Source organism: Phascolarctos cinereus, unplaced genomic scaffold, assembly GCF_003287225.1.
Source record: "Phascolarctos cinereus isolate Bilbo 61053 unplaced genomic scaffold, phaCin_HiC Scaffold_726;HRSCAF=1367, whole genome shotgun sequence".
In the NCBI taxonomy this organism is placed as follows: Eukaryota; Metazoa; Chordata; class Mammalia; order Diprotodontia; family Phascolarctidae; genus Phascolarctos; species Phascolarctos cinereus.
Window position 1 is genome coordinate 275554630 of NW_027556098.1, and position 18092 is coordinate 275572721.

General features: G+C 46.0%; 1 protein-coding gene across 1 annotated transcript; it reads right to left on the minus strand.

Annotated features, from left to right (window-relative positions):
- Positions 1 to 624: 624 nt before the first annotated feature.
- VSIG10L2 (V-set and immunoglobulin domain containing 10 like 2) lies at positions 625 to 17454 on the minus strand. The gene is given in 14 exon segments (XM_078146180.1): positions 625 to 719; positions 868 to 923; positions 1025 to 1049; positions 1428 to 1549; positions 1850 to 1853; positions 3462 to 3725; positions 3728 to 3757; positions 4410 to 4700; positions 8500 to 8760; positions 9138 to 9386; positions 10229 to 10504; positions 14059 to 14334; positions 14652 to 14999; positions 17382 to 17454. Coding segments are annotated over 14 exon segments (2370 nt in total).
- Positions 17455 to 18092: the final 638 nt, after the last annotated feature.

Here is an 18092-nt window from a genome sequence, read left to right on the forward strand (position 1 = left end):
AGTAAAGCAGCCAATAGACAAGGAGAGATAAGTGAGAGAATGGGGGTCATAGAAGGGGCAATTAGCTGGAAAAAAGTATGCAGTGAATATGCACTTTTCCTCAAAACAACCCTGTGAGATAGTGCAAGGATTATAATGAATAGCTTCCAATTAATGACAGCATTATGTGCAATTTATTAAAGAATTGTTAAATCCACGAAATTCTGGTTCCTTCTTGGTAAGTACTTTCTCCTCCTTAACTTGCATACAGATATAGGAAGACAATCTCTTCCTAGTTCCTGGGTATTTGCCTTCATCTGGTGAATATTTGTTAGCCTATGTCCCTTCCCATAGGGCTTTCCAACTCTGCTCTCCAAGCAGCTGCTTGGATGGGATGGCTCTTTTGGACTGGGGACAAAATTGAGCTTGTAGTTCAATTATAAAGATGGAAGGTGGTACATTTGAAGTTTGTCTTGCCAGTAAAAGTGGGGAAAACTTAGTCCGGTTTTTTTCCCCTGCTATTACTCCTTTGAATTTATGAGATCAACTGGAGTGAAAAATGGGGTCATTCATCCTTGATCCCCTGAATCTTCCTGCCTGCCCCATTCTCTAATTATATTTACACAGTCTTTCTTTCCCAGGACTTCATGGTGTTGCAGTCACAGTAATGGTCACATTCACAGGAGTATCATTAGGTTCCAGGGGTGAGCCTGGGGTTATGGTTGAGATTGGGGCTTCACCTATAGAAAGAATACATGAAGGACTTGAAAAAGCCAGAAACCTTAGAGGGCAAGCTGCTTCTCAGGTCCTCAGGAAAGACACATTGCTCATTATAGCCAAGATTAGAGTGTATGCAAAGGTATGAAGCTCATAGAGATGAGTTCTCACCAGCTTGCATCTCTGCATCCATCATGGCCCTGCTGTCTTGGTGATTCCCGCTGGCACTGGAAGAAGGAGAACACCACTAATAGCTACTATTAAGGCATTCCATTTGGAAGAGTCCATTTATTCCCACCCACCGCCTGACTGGAAAACCCACACTCACGTGAAGAACAGCAGCCGGCCCAGTCCTGTGAAAGGAAAAGCAGTCATCAACAGAGCCATCCAACTCCTGCACCTTCTGCCCTAATTTGGCAATGCTAGAATAAAGTGGGAAGGGGCAGGGTTATCTAGGGAGGAAGGGGCATTGAAGGCCCAGGTCTAGAGCCACAACTTTAATATCCTTTTTCCAGCCTGTTGCTAGGTTGAAACTCAGGACAGAGAGGAACTGGCCTAGATTTGTGAGACTAAAGCCCGAGAAGGTTACCCCATTCATTTCTTAAGGGAAGGGACCTCTAGTAGAGACTACAGTTGAGCAGAGGATTAAGGTTAAAGGAGTGCCTACATCCCTTGCCTAACATTAGCTTGAGTTAGCAAGAGCAGGCACCATCTACCAAACTCCCACTCACGAGGGAAGGTCTCTGGGTGCCGAACAGCATACTGGAACACCAGCAGGGAGGCCACTGTAGCCACTACCATTCCAGTGCCTGCTGCACCCAGCACAGCAGGGTAGGCATTGAAGGGAGATCCACTGAAGAGGAGAGAGCAGGATTCGTTGGATGAGCATGAGGCCAATATTTGGGTTAGGTAGTAGGAGCTCCCTTCCAGTTAATTAGCAGACAAGGTCAAACTCTAGAGTCACCTGAAGGGTACCCCATTCCCAATTCCTCCTTGTCTAACTTTGGAGTTTGGAGAAAACTCTTAATAATTCACATTTATTCAGTAGTTCACTTCTCACAATTCTATGCAGTAAATTGTTCAAATAAATGTATTGTCCCCATCTTACAGATGAGGAAACAAGTACTCAGGGAGGTAATTTCCTCAAAGTCACTCAGCTCTTAAGTTGCAGAGGCAAAACTCAAACCCAGGTCTTTTGATTTCAAGTCCAGTATTATTCTCAGCATTGCCCAGTGCTACCCTCCCTCTTTGAAGGTGGCTAAAGAGATCAAGTTCTTCTTTGATGGAGTAAAAGCTAGGTCTGTTTTGTTGACTGTAGAGCTCTTTTGGTCCCTACCATCTCTCTTCTACTTTCTCATATGGAAATCTATAGCCTGATTTGGAGTTTCCTTGGGATTTCCAGGTTGAAGTACAAGTCTGCTAAATTAGAGACTCTAGAATTCCCATGGTCCTTGTCATATCAGAAATGAATGTATTTTATGTGTGCCGTGGGAGTGAGGAAGGAAAGCAAGAGCTGAGAACCTCAATCCACTTGATGAGAGGAAGATATAAGAATGTGAGACTTTGAGTAGCACACCTCGAGGGGCTTAGGCTTTGGAGTAGTACATTTGTACCTTTTAAGAACATTAAACCTGTACAGCTAAGGATTGGCAGACAGTAGATTTGCTCTGCCTTTTTTATACGGAATCATGGAAATGGTTAGACAGGGGAGACTGAGTTTAAAAACGGCAACCAACCTTGGTAGAGGGGGCCTAGACGACTCTGGAGGAAAGACCAACTGTTGAGTTCCCTTTTCATCTTTTCCCTTGTGCCTCTTGAGGGGGCAGCAAGCATGGGAGGGGATTTGTCTCTTCTCCCTCCCCACCCCAGTTAGCAATGACATCTTGCTGCAGAAGTAGTTTCCAAGGAAACATGGTATGGCTGCAGAGTTGAGAAGAGTCAAGAGCCTGGAGATCCTGCCCTGAAGATGTCAGGCCCTGTGACTGAGGATCCTGTTGGTCTTACCTAGTATATGAACGCCATCTCTTCCCCAAGAGGTGTAGTGGTACCCTAGGCCAAAATTTCAGCTGTGCCCAAAGCTGGTGACAGTAGAGACCCAACCATCTGCTGGTCCTAGAGTACAGGTTATTGTTCTTTCTGTAAGTGTTTATAGCAGTACCCCAGACCAGAATTTCAGCTGCCTTTAGCTGGAGATGGTGAAGACCACCAGGGCCTAACCAACTTCTGTTGCACTATCTATCACTATCTAACCTAACTTCCAGCTCCCTCGGGTCTAATTGAACTTGGTCGTTGCCTTTCCCTTCCTGGCATTCAGGGACACTGGAGCCTTTAGTGCCTCCTAGTATGAAAAGGAGAAAAAAAGTGAGTGAGAGGCAATGACTAAGACAGGTAGAAAAAAATTGAGGCTGGCACTGGGAAATAATAATAGCTTATACATATAACAAATACCACGTGCCAAGCACTGTGCAAAGTACTTTTACAATGATTATTTCACTGGATGCTCACAACCACCATGGGAAGTAGGTGCTATTATCACCCTCATTTTACAAATAAGGAAACTGAGGCAGAAAGAGATGAAGTGATTTTTCCCAGTGTCTGAGACTGGATTTGAACTCAGATATTCCTGACTTGAACCTCAGTGGTCCATCCACTCTTCATCTAGCTGCCCCTATTTCAGCAAACAGGGCAGTAGTAACGAGTTTCCTATGAAGAACTTGGACAAGGTTTTGGAGGTGCCTTGGTGGGAAGAGGAGAAGGCCCAGCACCTGGTGTCTTCACCTCAGAAGGGTGCCCAGCTGTGCGGTGATTCAGTGCCAAGACGCGGAAGGAGTAGAGGACCCCGGGATCCAGGCCACCCAAGCGCCACCCTCGGCTCTCTGGCTCGATGTCTCCAGCTGCTTTCTCCCAGACTCCAGCCCCTGAGCCTGGGGGGCTTGCCCTCCGCTGGACCATAAAGCCTGTGAGGTTCCCAGGACCCTTCGTGGCCCACTGCAGTCTCACCTCACTTCGCTGTCTCCCATAAGTCAGACTGCTATAGTGACATTCGGTGGGGCAGGGTACCCTAAGAAAAGCAGCAGAGAGAAGAGAAAGGTTAGGAAGGAGCCTCATGGACATACACATGAGCCATGTTCACCTTCTTACGCTACATGAACACCAACACACACACACACACACACACACACACACACACACACACACACACTCTCTCTCTCTCTCTCTGACTCTGAAGGAAGCATAGTGAGGGCAGCTGGGGTCACTGTGCCATGAATTGGGAAACATGGGTTTTCATCCCAGCTCGGTCTGTTACTAGCTGTGTTAATTTTAGCATTCTCCCTTTGTGGGCAAGCTTACTCATCTGTAAAATAAGTGGATCAGATGAGATAATCTCTAAGGTAGCTTCTTGCTGTCATTCTATCATACCAACACGCAGGCCTGCATGATAGACAGTGCAGCAGAAGCATCTTCACATATCCCTTAGGGAGGCACATACTGTTTTCTAAAAGTCTTTGGATGGGGGTTGGGGGGGATTAATTCCATTCCATTCCCTTTGATTCAAGAAACATTTACTAAGCACCTATGTCCCTATCACTGTGCTGGGTGCTAGAATACAAAAACAAAGTATCAGCCTCTGCTTTCCAGGTGCTTACAAGACAGAAGTCTCTCTCTTCTGACTGGATTTAGCCCTCCCAGCACTCTCTGCCCCCATCACTCACTCTGAACCTCCAGGAGGACACTGTGGCTGGCATTGCCCAGAACGTTCCAAGCAAAGCAGTGGTAAATGCCACTGTGGCGGGCAGGGTCAGCATCATGGAGGACGAGGCTCAGCCAGGGGCCACTCTGCTGTAGTGTGTAGTGGGAGGTGTTTGACTCCACAGGACGCTGCTGGGGACCCAGCCAATGGAGCTGAGGAGGTGGACTGCCCCCCTGCAGCAGACAAGCCAGCCAGGCTTCCCTTCCCTCCAGCACAGAAACACGAGGTTGATCAACTACCAGCTGAGGGGCTTCTGCAAGGTTACAGAAGTAAGGGTTACCTTTTAAAGGAAGGAGGAGGAGGAAATGGAGGAGAAGAAGAAGAGGAAGATGATGATGATGACTCACATTTGCATAGTATTTTCAAAAATCTAGAGTCAGGAGATCTGGGTTCAGATCCCACCTCAGACAATTAACAACTTGTATAACCATGAGCTAATCACTTAACTTCTCAGTACCTCACTTTTGTCATCTGTAAAATGGAGATAATATTTCCATTCAGTCATTCTTTCACTTCTTCCAACATTTGTTAACTGTCCATGGTGTACAATGACCATGTGCAGGACCCTTCAAGGCTCCCCTGAGTTGATATAAGAATAATTAAAATATGGTCCTGACCCCCCAGGAGCTTATCTTGGAATCTCAGAATTGGTAGGCACTTCAAAGGCCATCTATTCTAACTCACAGTTGAACAAGACTCCTTGCTACGAAATCCCCCCCAAATGATTGTCCAACCACAACCTGAACGCTTCCAATGAAGGGGAACCCATTTCCTTCTGGGAAAGCCCATTTCATTTTTTAATAGCACTAGTGAATAGGAAATTTTTCCTGATACCAAAGCCTAAATCTGTCTCTTGAAAATTCTACCCGTTGCTCCCAGTTCTTCCCTTTGGGGTCAAACACAGCAAATCTAAATCCTCTTTCACCTTCTAGTACTTGAAGAAAGCAATCATGCTGTCATACTCTCATATCATTATGCCTATTCCTTCAACCTGTCCTCATGTGACATGTTCTAGTAGGAGTTATGAGGTGTGTGCACAGATAATTGTTATTCAGTATATATACTATGTTCAGGGTACACTGCTGCTGTATTACCCACATCCCACTCCCATCTTCAGTCAGGCAATGGGGATGCGAAGATGAATGACATAAACTCTGCCATCAAGGAACTTATGATCTAATGCAAATTAGAATTGTTGTACAAGAGGAGTAACAACAACTCAAATATTCGTAATCCTTTACAATTTATAAAGTGTTTTCTCGCCAGTGACCCTGCAATATAAGCAGTGCAAGTATTATTATTATTATTATTAATTATCTCTATTTTGCAGATGAGGACACTGAGGCTCCGAATGAAGTGACTTGTTAGCAGTCACATAACTCGTAACAGAACAGGATAAAGGGGGCTGTGAGGTTGGATGAGGGATATATCCCACATCCAGCCTGAGTAATCAGTGAAAGCTTTATAAAGGCAGCCACATCTAAGCTCTTACAGCTTGGGGAAGGTGCCAACAACAGGAAAGAGGGCAGGCCATTTGAACCTAGAGAAGAGCATGAGTAAAGAGGTAGAAGTGCAGGCGTTTGCAAACTGGCCAGGGTAGGCTGGACAAAGTACCTGAAGAGGAAGAGGAGGAGGAAGAAGAGAAAAAGAAGGAACAGAAGGAGATAAATCTGGAAATGTAGGGTGATAACAGATTGCAGAGGGTCTTAAATGTCAGGTTTTATTCAGTAGGTACAGGAGACTCACCAAAAGAATTTGAGTAGGGAGTGTGTAGATCAGTCAATCAATCAGTCAACAAACACTTACTAAGCAGCTGCTAAGTGGCAGGCTAAGGGTTAAGTACTGGGGATACAAAAGGTAAGATAGTGCTTGCCCACAAGGAGTTTACAATCTAAAGGAGGAGCTAGGCATGCAAACAAATAATATACAAAGAAAGCTATATACAAGTTAAATAGGAGATAATTAACAAAGGGAAAGTAATTAAGAGGGGTTAGGGAGGCTTCCTGTAGAAAGGTGGGATTTTAGCTGGTATTTAAAGGAAGTCAGGGAGGTCAATAGTTGGAGCAGGTCTGTGATCAGAACTGTGTAGTAGGAAGATTAATCTGGCATTGAGAAGAGAGAGAGGGGTGATCCCTCCCGGAAACTGAGGAACTGGGCAGGAGTGTCAAGATGACCATGAAGAGGAGGAAGTGGCACCGTGGGCACTCACAGCAAAACTATGTTTGGCACTCATCTCTGGCTTGTGGCACCTACCTGTCCTATACAAGGGTTCTTTCTACTTAGCTATCAAAGTCAAAAGAACAAATTACACACACACACACACACACACACACACACACACACACACACAGATACTGACTAGCTTAAGGTGTGCCACTTCTCGGGGGCATTTGAGAGCAAGCCCTATCCCTTAGACATTTTGTCCCTAGCATCTAGCACAGTGCCTTTCATGCAATTGTGTGCCTAATAGTTGATCAATTATTCTCCCCTTTGGGGCAGCTAGGTGGCACAGTGGAAAGTGCACCAGCCCTGGAGTTAGGAGGACCTGAGTTCAAATCCGGCCTTAGACCAAACACTTGACACTTACTAGGTGTGTGACCCTGGGCAAGTCACTTAACCCCGATTGCCTTAAAAAAAAATATTCTCCCTTTGTTGCACTCCTAGACCCTATTTTACCCCAACAGTGCCCACATAATGCTGGGTACAAAGCAAGAGCTCAGCAAATACTGACTAATTAATAATAATCTTTAAAGTCCCCAAAGTCTTCAGGACCCGATGAATCTCCAATGGTGGAATTCCAGGGAACAAACCCAGCCAGTAATCCCAAATCTGAGATTCTAAAGTCAGTTGCACCTCCCACCCAATGCTGGTCCTCTGCAACATCCCTGTCAGTTGGTCTCTCAGCCTCTGTTGGAATACTTCCAATCATAGGGAGCTCCTTCCTTTGAGATATAACTCATTCCACTTTTGGACAGTTCAAAATACAGAGAGATTTCTCCCTGTATTGAACTGAATTCTGACTCTTTGTTGCCTCCACTCATTCTTCCTAGCTTTTCCCTCCAGAGAAGAACAGAATAAGTCTAATACCTCTTTTTACAAGACAGTCTTTCAAATATTTGAAGACAATCATCATGTTTAGACTTCCCTTTTTTCAGGCTAAACATCCTTAGATCCTTCAATCTTTGAGTTGTATGGTTTCTAGCATTCTTATCATCCTGGCCAATGCCCTGTAGATGTACTCCAGCTTGTCCATTCCTCTCTTAGAATGTGGTGCCGGAAATGGGACAAAATATGTCCTGACAAGCACTGAGAATGGTAGGCCAATCACTCCAAGTAGGGACGCTTCGACCCTCCCACTAAGTGAGAGATCAATCAGTCTACCTGTTCACACGATCATAGCTTTAGGGCTCAAGAAGACATTAGAGATCATCTTGTCCAACTCCCTCGTGGTACAGATAAGGAAACTGAAGCCTACAGAGGTGAAGCAAGTTGGCCAAGGTCACACAGGTAGAAAGAGGCACAGCTAGTATCTGACCCAGGTTCTCTGTCTCCCAATCCACTGATCTTTCCACTGGGCCACACTGCCTACCTATTACCTAGCCCTGGCTCTGAACTAAAACTTGGTCTCCGGGGTACAAAACTTCTTGCATGGGTTTTCTATTGCAATTAATCTATTTGAACTATTTTCTTGCATTTCTAGCTTTAACACTTTGACAAGGCAGGGGAAAAAGAGGAAAAGAGGTGATGGACAGAGATAGATGAGGATGCTATAAAAAGTGATGGAACCAGATGGAAAAGAGAAAGGGAGAGACAGAGGCAGAATGGGAAAAGAAAATCCACACCCAGCTTCCCTTTTCACTGCTTCTAAAAGAGCAATATTTGAAACCTCAAAGCAAATGTGAGTACACACAGATTATACAAGTGCAAATGATAGTAATGTCAGGGTGATGCAGCCAGGGTTTTTGGAGTCCCTCACTGCCATTACCCTACTAATGTGACAAATGCCCCCTCCCCTCCAGCACCAGCATCCACCCTCCAAAGCAGTTGCATACCTAGCTGGAGTCTACACTCTGGATCAGGATTCCGGAGCGGATGGGTTCCCCTACAGGTGAACTCCTTGCCAGCCAGACCTTCATGGGCCTTCAGGAGTTGGATGGCAGGCGAAGATCGACTGCTCCCCAGTAGCTGCTCCTCCTTGTTGTACCAGGTGAGTGAGCCTGAAGGCTGCCCCCCAGGCCACTCACAGCTCAGCATAACAAATTGATCTTCTGCAGTAACCTTGGTGGAACAGGTTGGGGTACTGTTGGGCTCCCCTGGAACAAGAAAGATGGCTCAGAGTATATGAATGGGGAGGATGCCAAGGGAGCAGGCCTGAGGCTGCCCTCCCCTCCTACTCTTCCAGTGTAACATTTCCCCATTATTTAATGGAATATCCCAGAATTCAGGACTTCCTTACTCTTTGGACCTGAGGTCTGACCCATTATCTATTTCAACAGTCCCCTTAACTTGCAGTACTAAGATCCATCATATTTCTCTTTCCCAAGCCCAGGCTCCCCTGTCTTCTGCCCTCATTCCCCCCATCTCCAATTCAGAGCTCCAAGCCCTTTGACTCCTATGTTTTCCCCACTCCCTCTCCCCTTATACTGTATCCCCTCTACCCCTAACCACCACCCCATTCCTTTAGACTCACAAAGGGTAATCCTACACAAGACAGGTCGAGCCAGAGCAGGATGCTGGGTGATGCAGGTGAAGATGCTTCCATTGGGCAGATGGGTTGACATATGGGTCCAGGTGAGGTTGGTAGGGGCAGAGGGACTGGTACCATCAGGGCCTTCCCACTGAAGCTGGGCTGCTGGGAGTCCCCCAGGCCAGGAGCAGTTTAGGACCACAGCCCCAGTGTCAGGGAACACAGCACAGGTGGGCTGCCCCTGAGGAGGATCTAGGCAAGGTAGGTGGGGCATAGAGAAAGGAGGGAGAGGGGAGAGCAAAGGTAACACACTACCTAGCTTTATCCAAAGTCTGAAATGAAGTTAGGGGGAGGGGAAGGGTATATATCTGTCACCCCCCCCCCCACCGAGATTCCCACCGAGAGATAGAGGATACAGCTGTCTTGTCAGGAAAAGAGGAAGGAGGAGTTAGAAGACAGAAATCAGAGCCCCCAAGGAGCCTGAGAAGGTCCAGATGACTCCTACTGTATCCTAAACCATGACCTAACCTGTCCCTAACTCTTGCCTCTTCTCAGAAAGTGTCTGGGAACCAAGACACCTGTTTTGTGTTGTTTTTCTTAAGCTGTCTCTGTCCCTCTCTGTGCCTCACTGCCCTGCACCTAACCCTTTCAGCACCAAGGAGAAGATTATTCTCTAGGTGGGTGACCAACCTTACCTCTCCACATCTTCCTCATCATCCCTAACTTTAAACCACCCCCTTTTGTCCACCCCATCTTCCCTGTACCTTCCTGGGGGTCAGTTTGGCTCTACAAATCCCACTTCCCCTTGCCTGGGCTCTGTCTCTAAGTTTAGGAACATATTCTCCACTCCATTCACAGTCCCACTCGTAGCCCTAATTTGGCCCTGTTCTCAGGGTGCTGAGGACCTATCCAACTCAGGACAATGCAGGTATGTGGGTCTAGAAGCCTAAGAGGTGGAACTAGGAAACCTCGTCAGCAGAGGAGGTGGGAAATAAAGTGAGATCCTGGAAAGACAAGAGTGGGGCTTGAGAACATCTGCCATGTCCAGGAGGACTGAAGAAAAGAGTAGTTGGGTCTGTTCTGAGTTCACTCACAGAAGATGGTGAGCTGGATGGTGGCCTGGGTGTGGGTATCCAAGTGGCTGTTGTGGGCCAGACAAGTATAGCGGCCAGCATGGGCCTGGCGGGCACGAGCAATGACGTAGGTGGGCCCCGAGTGGACCTGAGTGTGGTCATGTAGCCACACGTAACGGCTGGGGGGATTGGAAGGGGCCAGGCAGCTCAGGGTCACTTCCTCTCGTTCACTTGCCCAGTATCTGTCCTCACTAATGGCCAAAGGCTCCACTCTGATCACAGGCTCATCTGGGCCATCTGTGGGGCAAGGGAGAGCAGATCAGGCCCCTTCCTCAAGAAATAGCACAGGAGAGTCAGGCTAGAGGGAGAGGGGCTGGAAAGAAGTGGGAAGGAATGAAAGTGTACGGGGGTGTGTGTGTGTGTGTGATGAAAAATGACCCTGTCCATCTTCGCTGCCCTGTGGAGATTCCTTCAGAGAGATTATAACCATGGACACATAACCTTGTACTGCCATCTTTCTTCTATACCCTCTTTTAAGTTTAGGTGTACCCATGAAGGAGGCAGCTAGGTGATTCAGTGGATAGAGTGCTGGTCCCGGAGTCAAGAAGACCTGAGTTCAAATCTAGCCTCAGATACTGACTAGCTGTGTAACGCTGGGCAAGTCATTTAACCTCTGTTTGCCTTAATCTATTGGAGAAGGAAATGGAAAATCATTCCAGTATCTTTGCCAAGAAAACCCCATGGATAGTAATGGCATGCTATATATAGTCCATGGGACCACAAAGGGTTGGACACAACTGATCGATAACAAATATCCATGAGACCTGAGTATAATGAATCCCTTTTTACTACCAGTGTGAGAGCTGACCAAGGTATAAATTGCGCATGAGGAGTTGATAACAGATACACAGCATAGCCACAGAGTTCAACTTTGTCCTGTTTAAGAATTACCTCTTGAATATTCTTACAGACCTTATATGATTGAATCTCAGGGACAGAAGACATTTCAGAGCCATTATCTCCAACAAGGGGCCACATAGCCCTTGCTTTAAAAGCCCAATAAGGGGTAGGGGGTGGGGAATCTACTACCTCCTGAATCACCCTTTGTGTACTTTTGGAAGCTCTGATTGTTAAAGAGATTTTTCCTTACAACAAACCTAAATTTTCATCTATGAAACTTCTAGAAATGTTCCTTGTTCTGCCCTCTGAGGCCAACCCCAGAAGGAATCGAATCCTTCTATCCTATTAACAACCCTTCAAAAACTTGAATACAGCTACTCTCCCATCTCTCCTTCCCTTCACCTGATACCCCAAGGTATTCCTTTCTCCAGGCTAAACATCCTCCATTTCTTTAATGGACAGGACATATTATTCTCATGGATATGATATCAGTTTGAGGGTCATTCATCATCCTGGTTGCCCACCTCTAGATTTTCTTCACTCCCTAAAATGTGGTGCTAAGCTAAACACAGCACTCTAGTTGTGATCTGAACACAATCTGAGTACAATGGTGGATTGCTCCATCTGGTCCCTGAATCCTGCTTCTTCTTGGCCTTCCCTGTCTGGTTCTGTGATTTGTAGGATCACCCCAAGCTAGATTTCTGGAAGCCCTCTTGGCCTCTGAGAAAGCAGGTTCCTTTTCTCCTTATTTCTTATAGCCTCCACATCTTAATCTACATAAACAAGCACCCCAGGCTTCATTCTCCTAAATTTCTGAGCCTTGGGGCTGTACAGTTCACTAGTTTCCACAGAAAAAGGCCCCACTCTCTGACGTTAAACTTGGATCTCATAACTTCTAACTTCTCAGTGGGTCACTGTTCTCTTTTCCTCTCTAACTTCTAGGTCCTCTGTCCCCATATACGAAATCCTCTGCTTGGCATTTAAAGCCCTTCCTAACCTTGCCTCCTCCTACCTTTCCAGTCTTCTTACACTTCACTCCCCTCCATGTTCACTTTGATCAAGTGACACTGGCTTCCTCCCTGGCTGTTCCATCCACAAAACACTCCACCTCTGGCTCCAGGCACTTTCTCTGGCTCTGCCCCATGCCTGGAATGCTATCCCCTCCTCAATTCCATCTATTGATTTCCTTTAAGTCCCACCTAAAATCCCATATTTTACCAGAAGCCTTTCCCAACCCCTCCTAATTCTAGTGCCTTCCCTTTGTTAATAATTTTCTGTGTATCCTGTATATGGCGTGTTTGTATATATTTGTTTGCTTCTTGTCTCCCATATTAGATTGTGAGCTCCTTGAGCTGGAATGCCTTTTGCCTCTTTTTCTATGCCCAGCACTAAGCACAGTGCCTAATACATAGTAGGTACCTAATAAATGTTTATTGATTGATTGATCCATAGTGTTTATCTGGGCTCTTGAAACCTCAGGTTAATCACCCTCAAGCCCACTCAACATCCAGTTTTAACAAATGTCTCTAAGCAGGCAAAAAATGAGGAAGAGACCTCATCAAACCATTAGCCCACAGGCATTTATTAATGACGGGATTGGGATTTGGACCCCAGAAAGGAAAAACCCTGTACTTTCCCACATGGCCAAATCTCTTGTGTTCGCCCGGAGGCTATAATCTCATCAACTGGGCTTTTGTTATTGCCTTCACCCAACCTCTCAATTCTCTGTTTCCCTTAACCAAGCCTAGCCCTCCATTGTCTTAGCTCTCCATGGCCCCTCCATCCCCCACTTCCCACCCTTAATCCTAGCTAACCTCTATTCTCCCTTGGCCATGTGGTCCAGGTCCCTGGCATTCTATTACCTCACAGTCCCGAGGACTACTTGGCCACTCCTAGATCCCTCCCACAGTCTTTCTGTACATGAGGTCCATCTTGTCTCTATTAAGTTACTCAGATTCTTATAATCTAGCCAATAGCTCACTAATGTTCAGACTTCTTAAGAGTCTGCCCAACATAACAGATGTTCTAATAAACCTTGTTTTTGGCTGAAAGAAGGCTTGGGTCAAATTCTTTCGGGAAGGACCTGCATGTTGTGATTTTGGGGTCCAGCACCCCTAAACATCAACATTAAGGTCTCACCATGTGCCAAATACTATTCTGTGTACTGGGGATAAAAAGACAGAAATAATTAAATGAACTTATATTCAATCACACCTTATGAGGATAATGATTCAGGGCAACAGTCTCAAAGTATCCTGGGGCAAATCTGAGCTGGTTTCCTCACCTGCAGACCCTTCCACTCTGCACTATTATTAGATGGATCTTCCTAGTTTACTGATCTGATGGCCCTGCCAACCTTCCTTTGCAACTTTACCTCACACTAATCTTTGCTTAATCTGTGTTTCTGTCCAATGGTAGCCATCTTCTGTATGCTCCCTGTGTTTTCCTCCTTTTCTGCATTTGTTTATGTTGTTGTTCTGTCTGAAATGCCTGATGAGGCTTAGCTCAAAACTCTACCTTGTTTATGAAGCCTTCTCTTACCCCCACTCCAATTCTCAGCTCTCACAACCCAAAGACGGTCACCTCTCTCTTATACATTTACCACGTTCTATTTTGTATTATAGGCATTCATAAATATACTTTATCCTCTTAATAAATGTTGTCACCTCCTTGAGGGCAAAGATATGGCCTGGTTATCATCATATCTCCCTTGATGTCTAGCACAGTGCCTTGCATGTTGTAGGTAATTAATAAATGTATTTGTTGATTGGTTGAATGAATGAATGAATGACCTCCTTGGGGGTTTCCCCTTTGAGTGTCACTTGGGCTTCCTACCTGGTAGAACCACCACTGGGAGGAAGGTTCTCAGGCTTAGTGTTTGGGTTGGAGTAGTGTTTGGGGGAAGAACAAGGTTCTGTCCTGTGGGTGCCCCTCAGGAGCTGGCAACTTACAGATGACATCTAGGTAGACTCTCTCGCTGTTGAGCCTGTTGACTTCATTCTGGGCACTGCAGATGTACCAGCCAGTGTGTGTTCTATTCACAGGTTCCAAATGGAGCAACTGCTCAGTCCTCTCAGTCAGGGCCCCTTGGAATCCCTGAGGCCCTTGGTGTTGCCAGGCAAAGGACACGGGACCTGTGCCCTCCCGGATCACACAGGCCACTACCACGGATTCTCCCTCCACTGGGGATGGGCTGCTCAGCCGCACCTGGGGCTTAGACACAGGCACTGGTAGAAATAAAGAGGTTCTTTCGTTACAGATGCAGGAGTCCTTCCACTTAGCCCCCTCTTCTTGTCCTATATCATCTTCCCTCTTCTTTCCTAGAATTACAGCCCCCTCCCCTCCATAATCTGGCCCTCAGAGTTCCAGGTTTCACTTTCTTCTAGTTCTGGTGGGGAGGAGATAGAAGGATGGTGCCCAATAAATGAATCACATGCAAATACATACAAATGATATACAAGCCCATGCAAGACAATATTGCAGATTAGCAGCAATCTTAGAACAGTCTCCCTTTCTTCTTTATTGAACTCATGCCTCCACTCACCCAAAACAGATAAAATGATGTAGGAATACGCAGTATGGAGTTCACCACCAGCTGAATACAAGGCCTGGCACAGGAATCGCCCCTGGGCTGCTATGCGAAGTCCCTCCAACACCAGACTACTGTTCCTTAGGCTCACAGTCCCCAGAGCTAGAGCTCCTGGCTCCACCTTGACTTCAGCTCCATTGGTGACAGCTATAGGCTGGGGGGCCAGGGAACCTGGTGGGGTAAAGCTCCAGAAGACCACCAGGGGAATGGGAGCTGGGGCACAGGCCAGCTCCAGGGAATCTCCTTGAACTCCTTTGATAGGCACTTCCTTGGATGGGGCACTTAAAGTTGGGAGAGGCTGTCCTGGGGAGAAAAAGGACAAATCAGAGCTTCACTGGATTGGCAGCATATCCTGGCTGGAATATTAAGATCATAGTAGCAAATACTTTTCAACTGGAAAGGAGCCCTCGGAAATTACCTAGTTCAACACACCTTGAAGTATCTCCTCTATAACATCCTTGGCAAGTCCTCCTCCCTACTCCTAAGAGGCAGCATGGTTTAAAACCAAGGGCATTTTGTCAGAAGTCAGAAGACCTGAATTCATCTTCCCATTTTTTTTTTTAGGCAATTGGGGTTAAGTAACTTGCCCAAGGTCACACAGCTAGTAAGTGTCAAGTGTTTGGGCTGAGGCCGGATTTGAACTGAGGTCCTCCTGACTTCAGGGCTGGTGCTCTATCCACTGTACCACCTAGCTGCCCCTCCTCTCATTTTGCTTCCAGTTTGCTGTATAACTAACTCAGTTAAGCCACTGGGTCTCAATTTCCTCATCTGCAAGATGAAGAGATTGTTGGCCAAGATCAAGGGATCTTAAGTTGGGGTCCATTGATAGATTTCAGGGGATATGAGATCTTAGATGGGAAAAAATACATCTTTGTTGTCACTAACCTTTGGTTTCTTTTGTAATCCTGTGTGTTTTATTCTATGCATTTAAAAACATTATTCTGAGAAGGGGTCCATGGCACAAAAAAGATTAAGAACCCTTGGCTTAGATGATTGCCAAGGTCCCTTCCAGCTTTCTGACTCTATACTTCTGCATCCTGTTATGCAGACCTTGTAAGACCAGAACCAAAGGGAAAAGACTAAAGTGGCAGGGAGAAATATTTAAATTAGACATCAAGAACTTTCTGACAGTGTTAGTTTTAAGACAGTTACTGGGACTGGTGCTCAAGAAAGGCTCCTGCTCTGAAGAAATTTGCACATAGGTATAGGGTGCTGGAGAAGCTTCCCTCATTTTCCACTGGAGGCACAGGCATAACTTAAAGGACTCCAGAGGGTCATTTAAAGTTGTATTAGAATGAGTCTACCTAGAACACAGTGCCTGGAGAAAACAGAATCTGAGAATTGGAAGGGACCTGAGAGGACATCTCAGCCAGCCTCTACTTGAAGAAGTCCCCTCCACAACATGCCTGATAAGAGGTTATCCAGAGACCCTGAGATCTTCTTCTGTGACCAGATATAGTGATTAATGGGAAGTCACTCATCCCCAATACTCCTCCCAGCCCCTTGCCCTACATCCCCAACAAGAGATGGCTTGGCATCATCTCCATCCAAGCTCTAGGGAAAACATGGCAAAAAATGCCCTCAATTAATCTAACAATCAACAAAATATCTATTGAGTTTTGGGTCTATACTATTCCCTAACTTCCTCAGAAAGGCCCCAAATTTTGACTTTGAACTCTTGATGCTCTCATAACTTCTAACTTCTGGCTTAGAGAAGGGAGTGGAAGCCATCTTCCCTTTTCTTAAAAAATTTTTTATTCATTTATTTTTTTCATCCTCCCTTTAAAGCCTTCCTCTTAAAAGTCCCTACTCCTCCCCTTTCCCTAAGCTAACAGTATCAGAACTGCCTGCCTACAAAGTGATTTGAGATTCTCTGAGAAGGTTCCAAGACAGGATGCTCAGTGACATCATTACCATGGTCTTTCCCTCAAGGTAGGGAACAAAAAATGGGAACAGGGAGTAAAGAAAGAAGAGAACGAGATATGAAAGGGAAGAAGAAAGGAATAAATGTTGTTGTTGAGTTGTTTCAGTTGTGTCCAACTCATGACCCCATCTGGGTTTTCTTGGCAGAGATACTGGAGTGGTTTTCCATTTCCTAGTCCAGCTCATTTTCACAGATGAGGAAACCAAGGCAAACAGGGTTATGTGATTTGTGTAAGTGTCTGAAGCCACATTTGAACTCAAGTCTTCCTGACTCCAGGCCCGGTTCTCTATCCACTGCTCCACTCAGCTGCCCAAGAATAATACCACAAGGCAAATCCTGACATCTCATTTCTCAAGAAGAGTGAAGATGAATCCATTGTTTATGGAAAGAACATTGGATTGAGAATTAGGAGACGTGGGTTCTCTGACTGACACTTAAATGCCTGTATGACCCTGCGGAAATAATTTCACCTCCTTAAGCCTTAGTTTCCTCACCTATAAAATGGGAATAATAATTCTTGTCCCACCTGTTTCATGGACTCAGGTGAGATAATGGAAAGTATAAAGTATGGCTACCAAATGCTGAGGTGCTGCCATCAAATCTGTTTGATTCATATGTAATCTGAAAGGTAAGTCCTATCCAATGGCAGTAATTATTCTGCATCAAAGAAAGGTAAATAGTGGCTGGTGGGCAAGAGATAGAATAAGGCTTGATGGGGCAAACCTATGTCTTGTAGGGAAGGGAGGTTGGTCATCACTCACCTGAGCTCCGCAGAGGGAGCTGCAGCAGGAAGCATAGAGATACATGTAGGTAGTTGGCCAGCCCACCAGCCATGGCTCCATCACCCCCAAGGACTCCAGACACAAAACCTTAGGCTCTACTCCCCACCAGGGCTCTCTTGCTCCTTGTCCTGGGAACCAGCCCCAGCACTAGACCCCAGGAGACTTGGTGGCTGAGCTCAGGTTGCCTTCTCCAGCCTCACAGGATACCCACCTCACTTCTCCTGCTCTCCTATTACTGTCTGGGCTGGGCTCATTGTAAATTATTTATGCCAGATGATTCAGAGCATTCATAATTCAGAAAAGGGCCAGGGGCAGTGGTTAGAGAGGGGAAGGGTCAAGGTCTGAGGGGAAATCTAAAGGGAGAGGTCCAGGCCTCCCAGAGGCCCTGCCTTTTGGTATTAAGTGGCTATTATAGAATCATGAAATCTTAACATGGAAAGGAAAACATGAAGGTCATCTAATGCAATCTCCCTTTGCCCAATATAGGAATCCCCTCTTCATCATGCCCAGCAACAGTATCATGTAACTCTGATGTGCAGTGAAGTACTACTATGTCCCTATTACATCTTAGTCACCTTTTATAATGAATTACTAGTTCCTAGAGTCCTCTCCACTCCCTCCCTCCACTGGCACTTTCCAAAGCTGAATGTGGTCCTGAGAATGGGAAATGGAAGGGACTGAGTCCTCCCA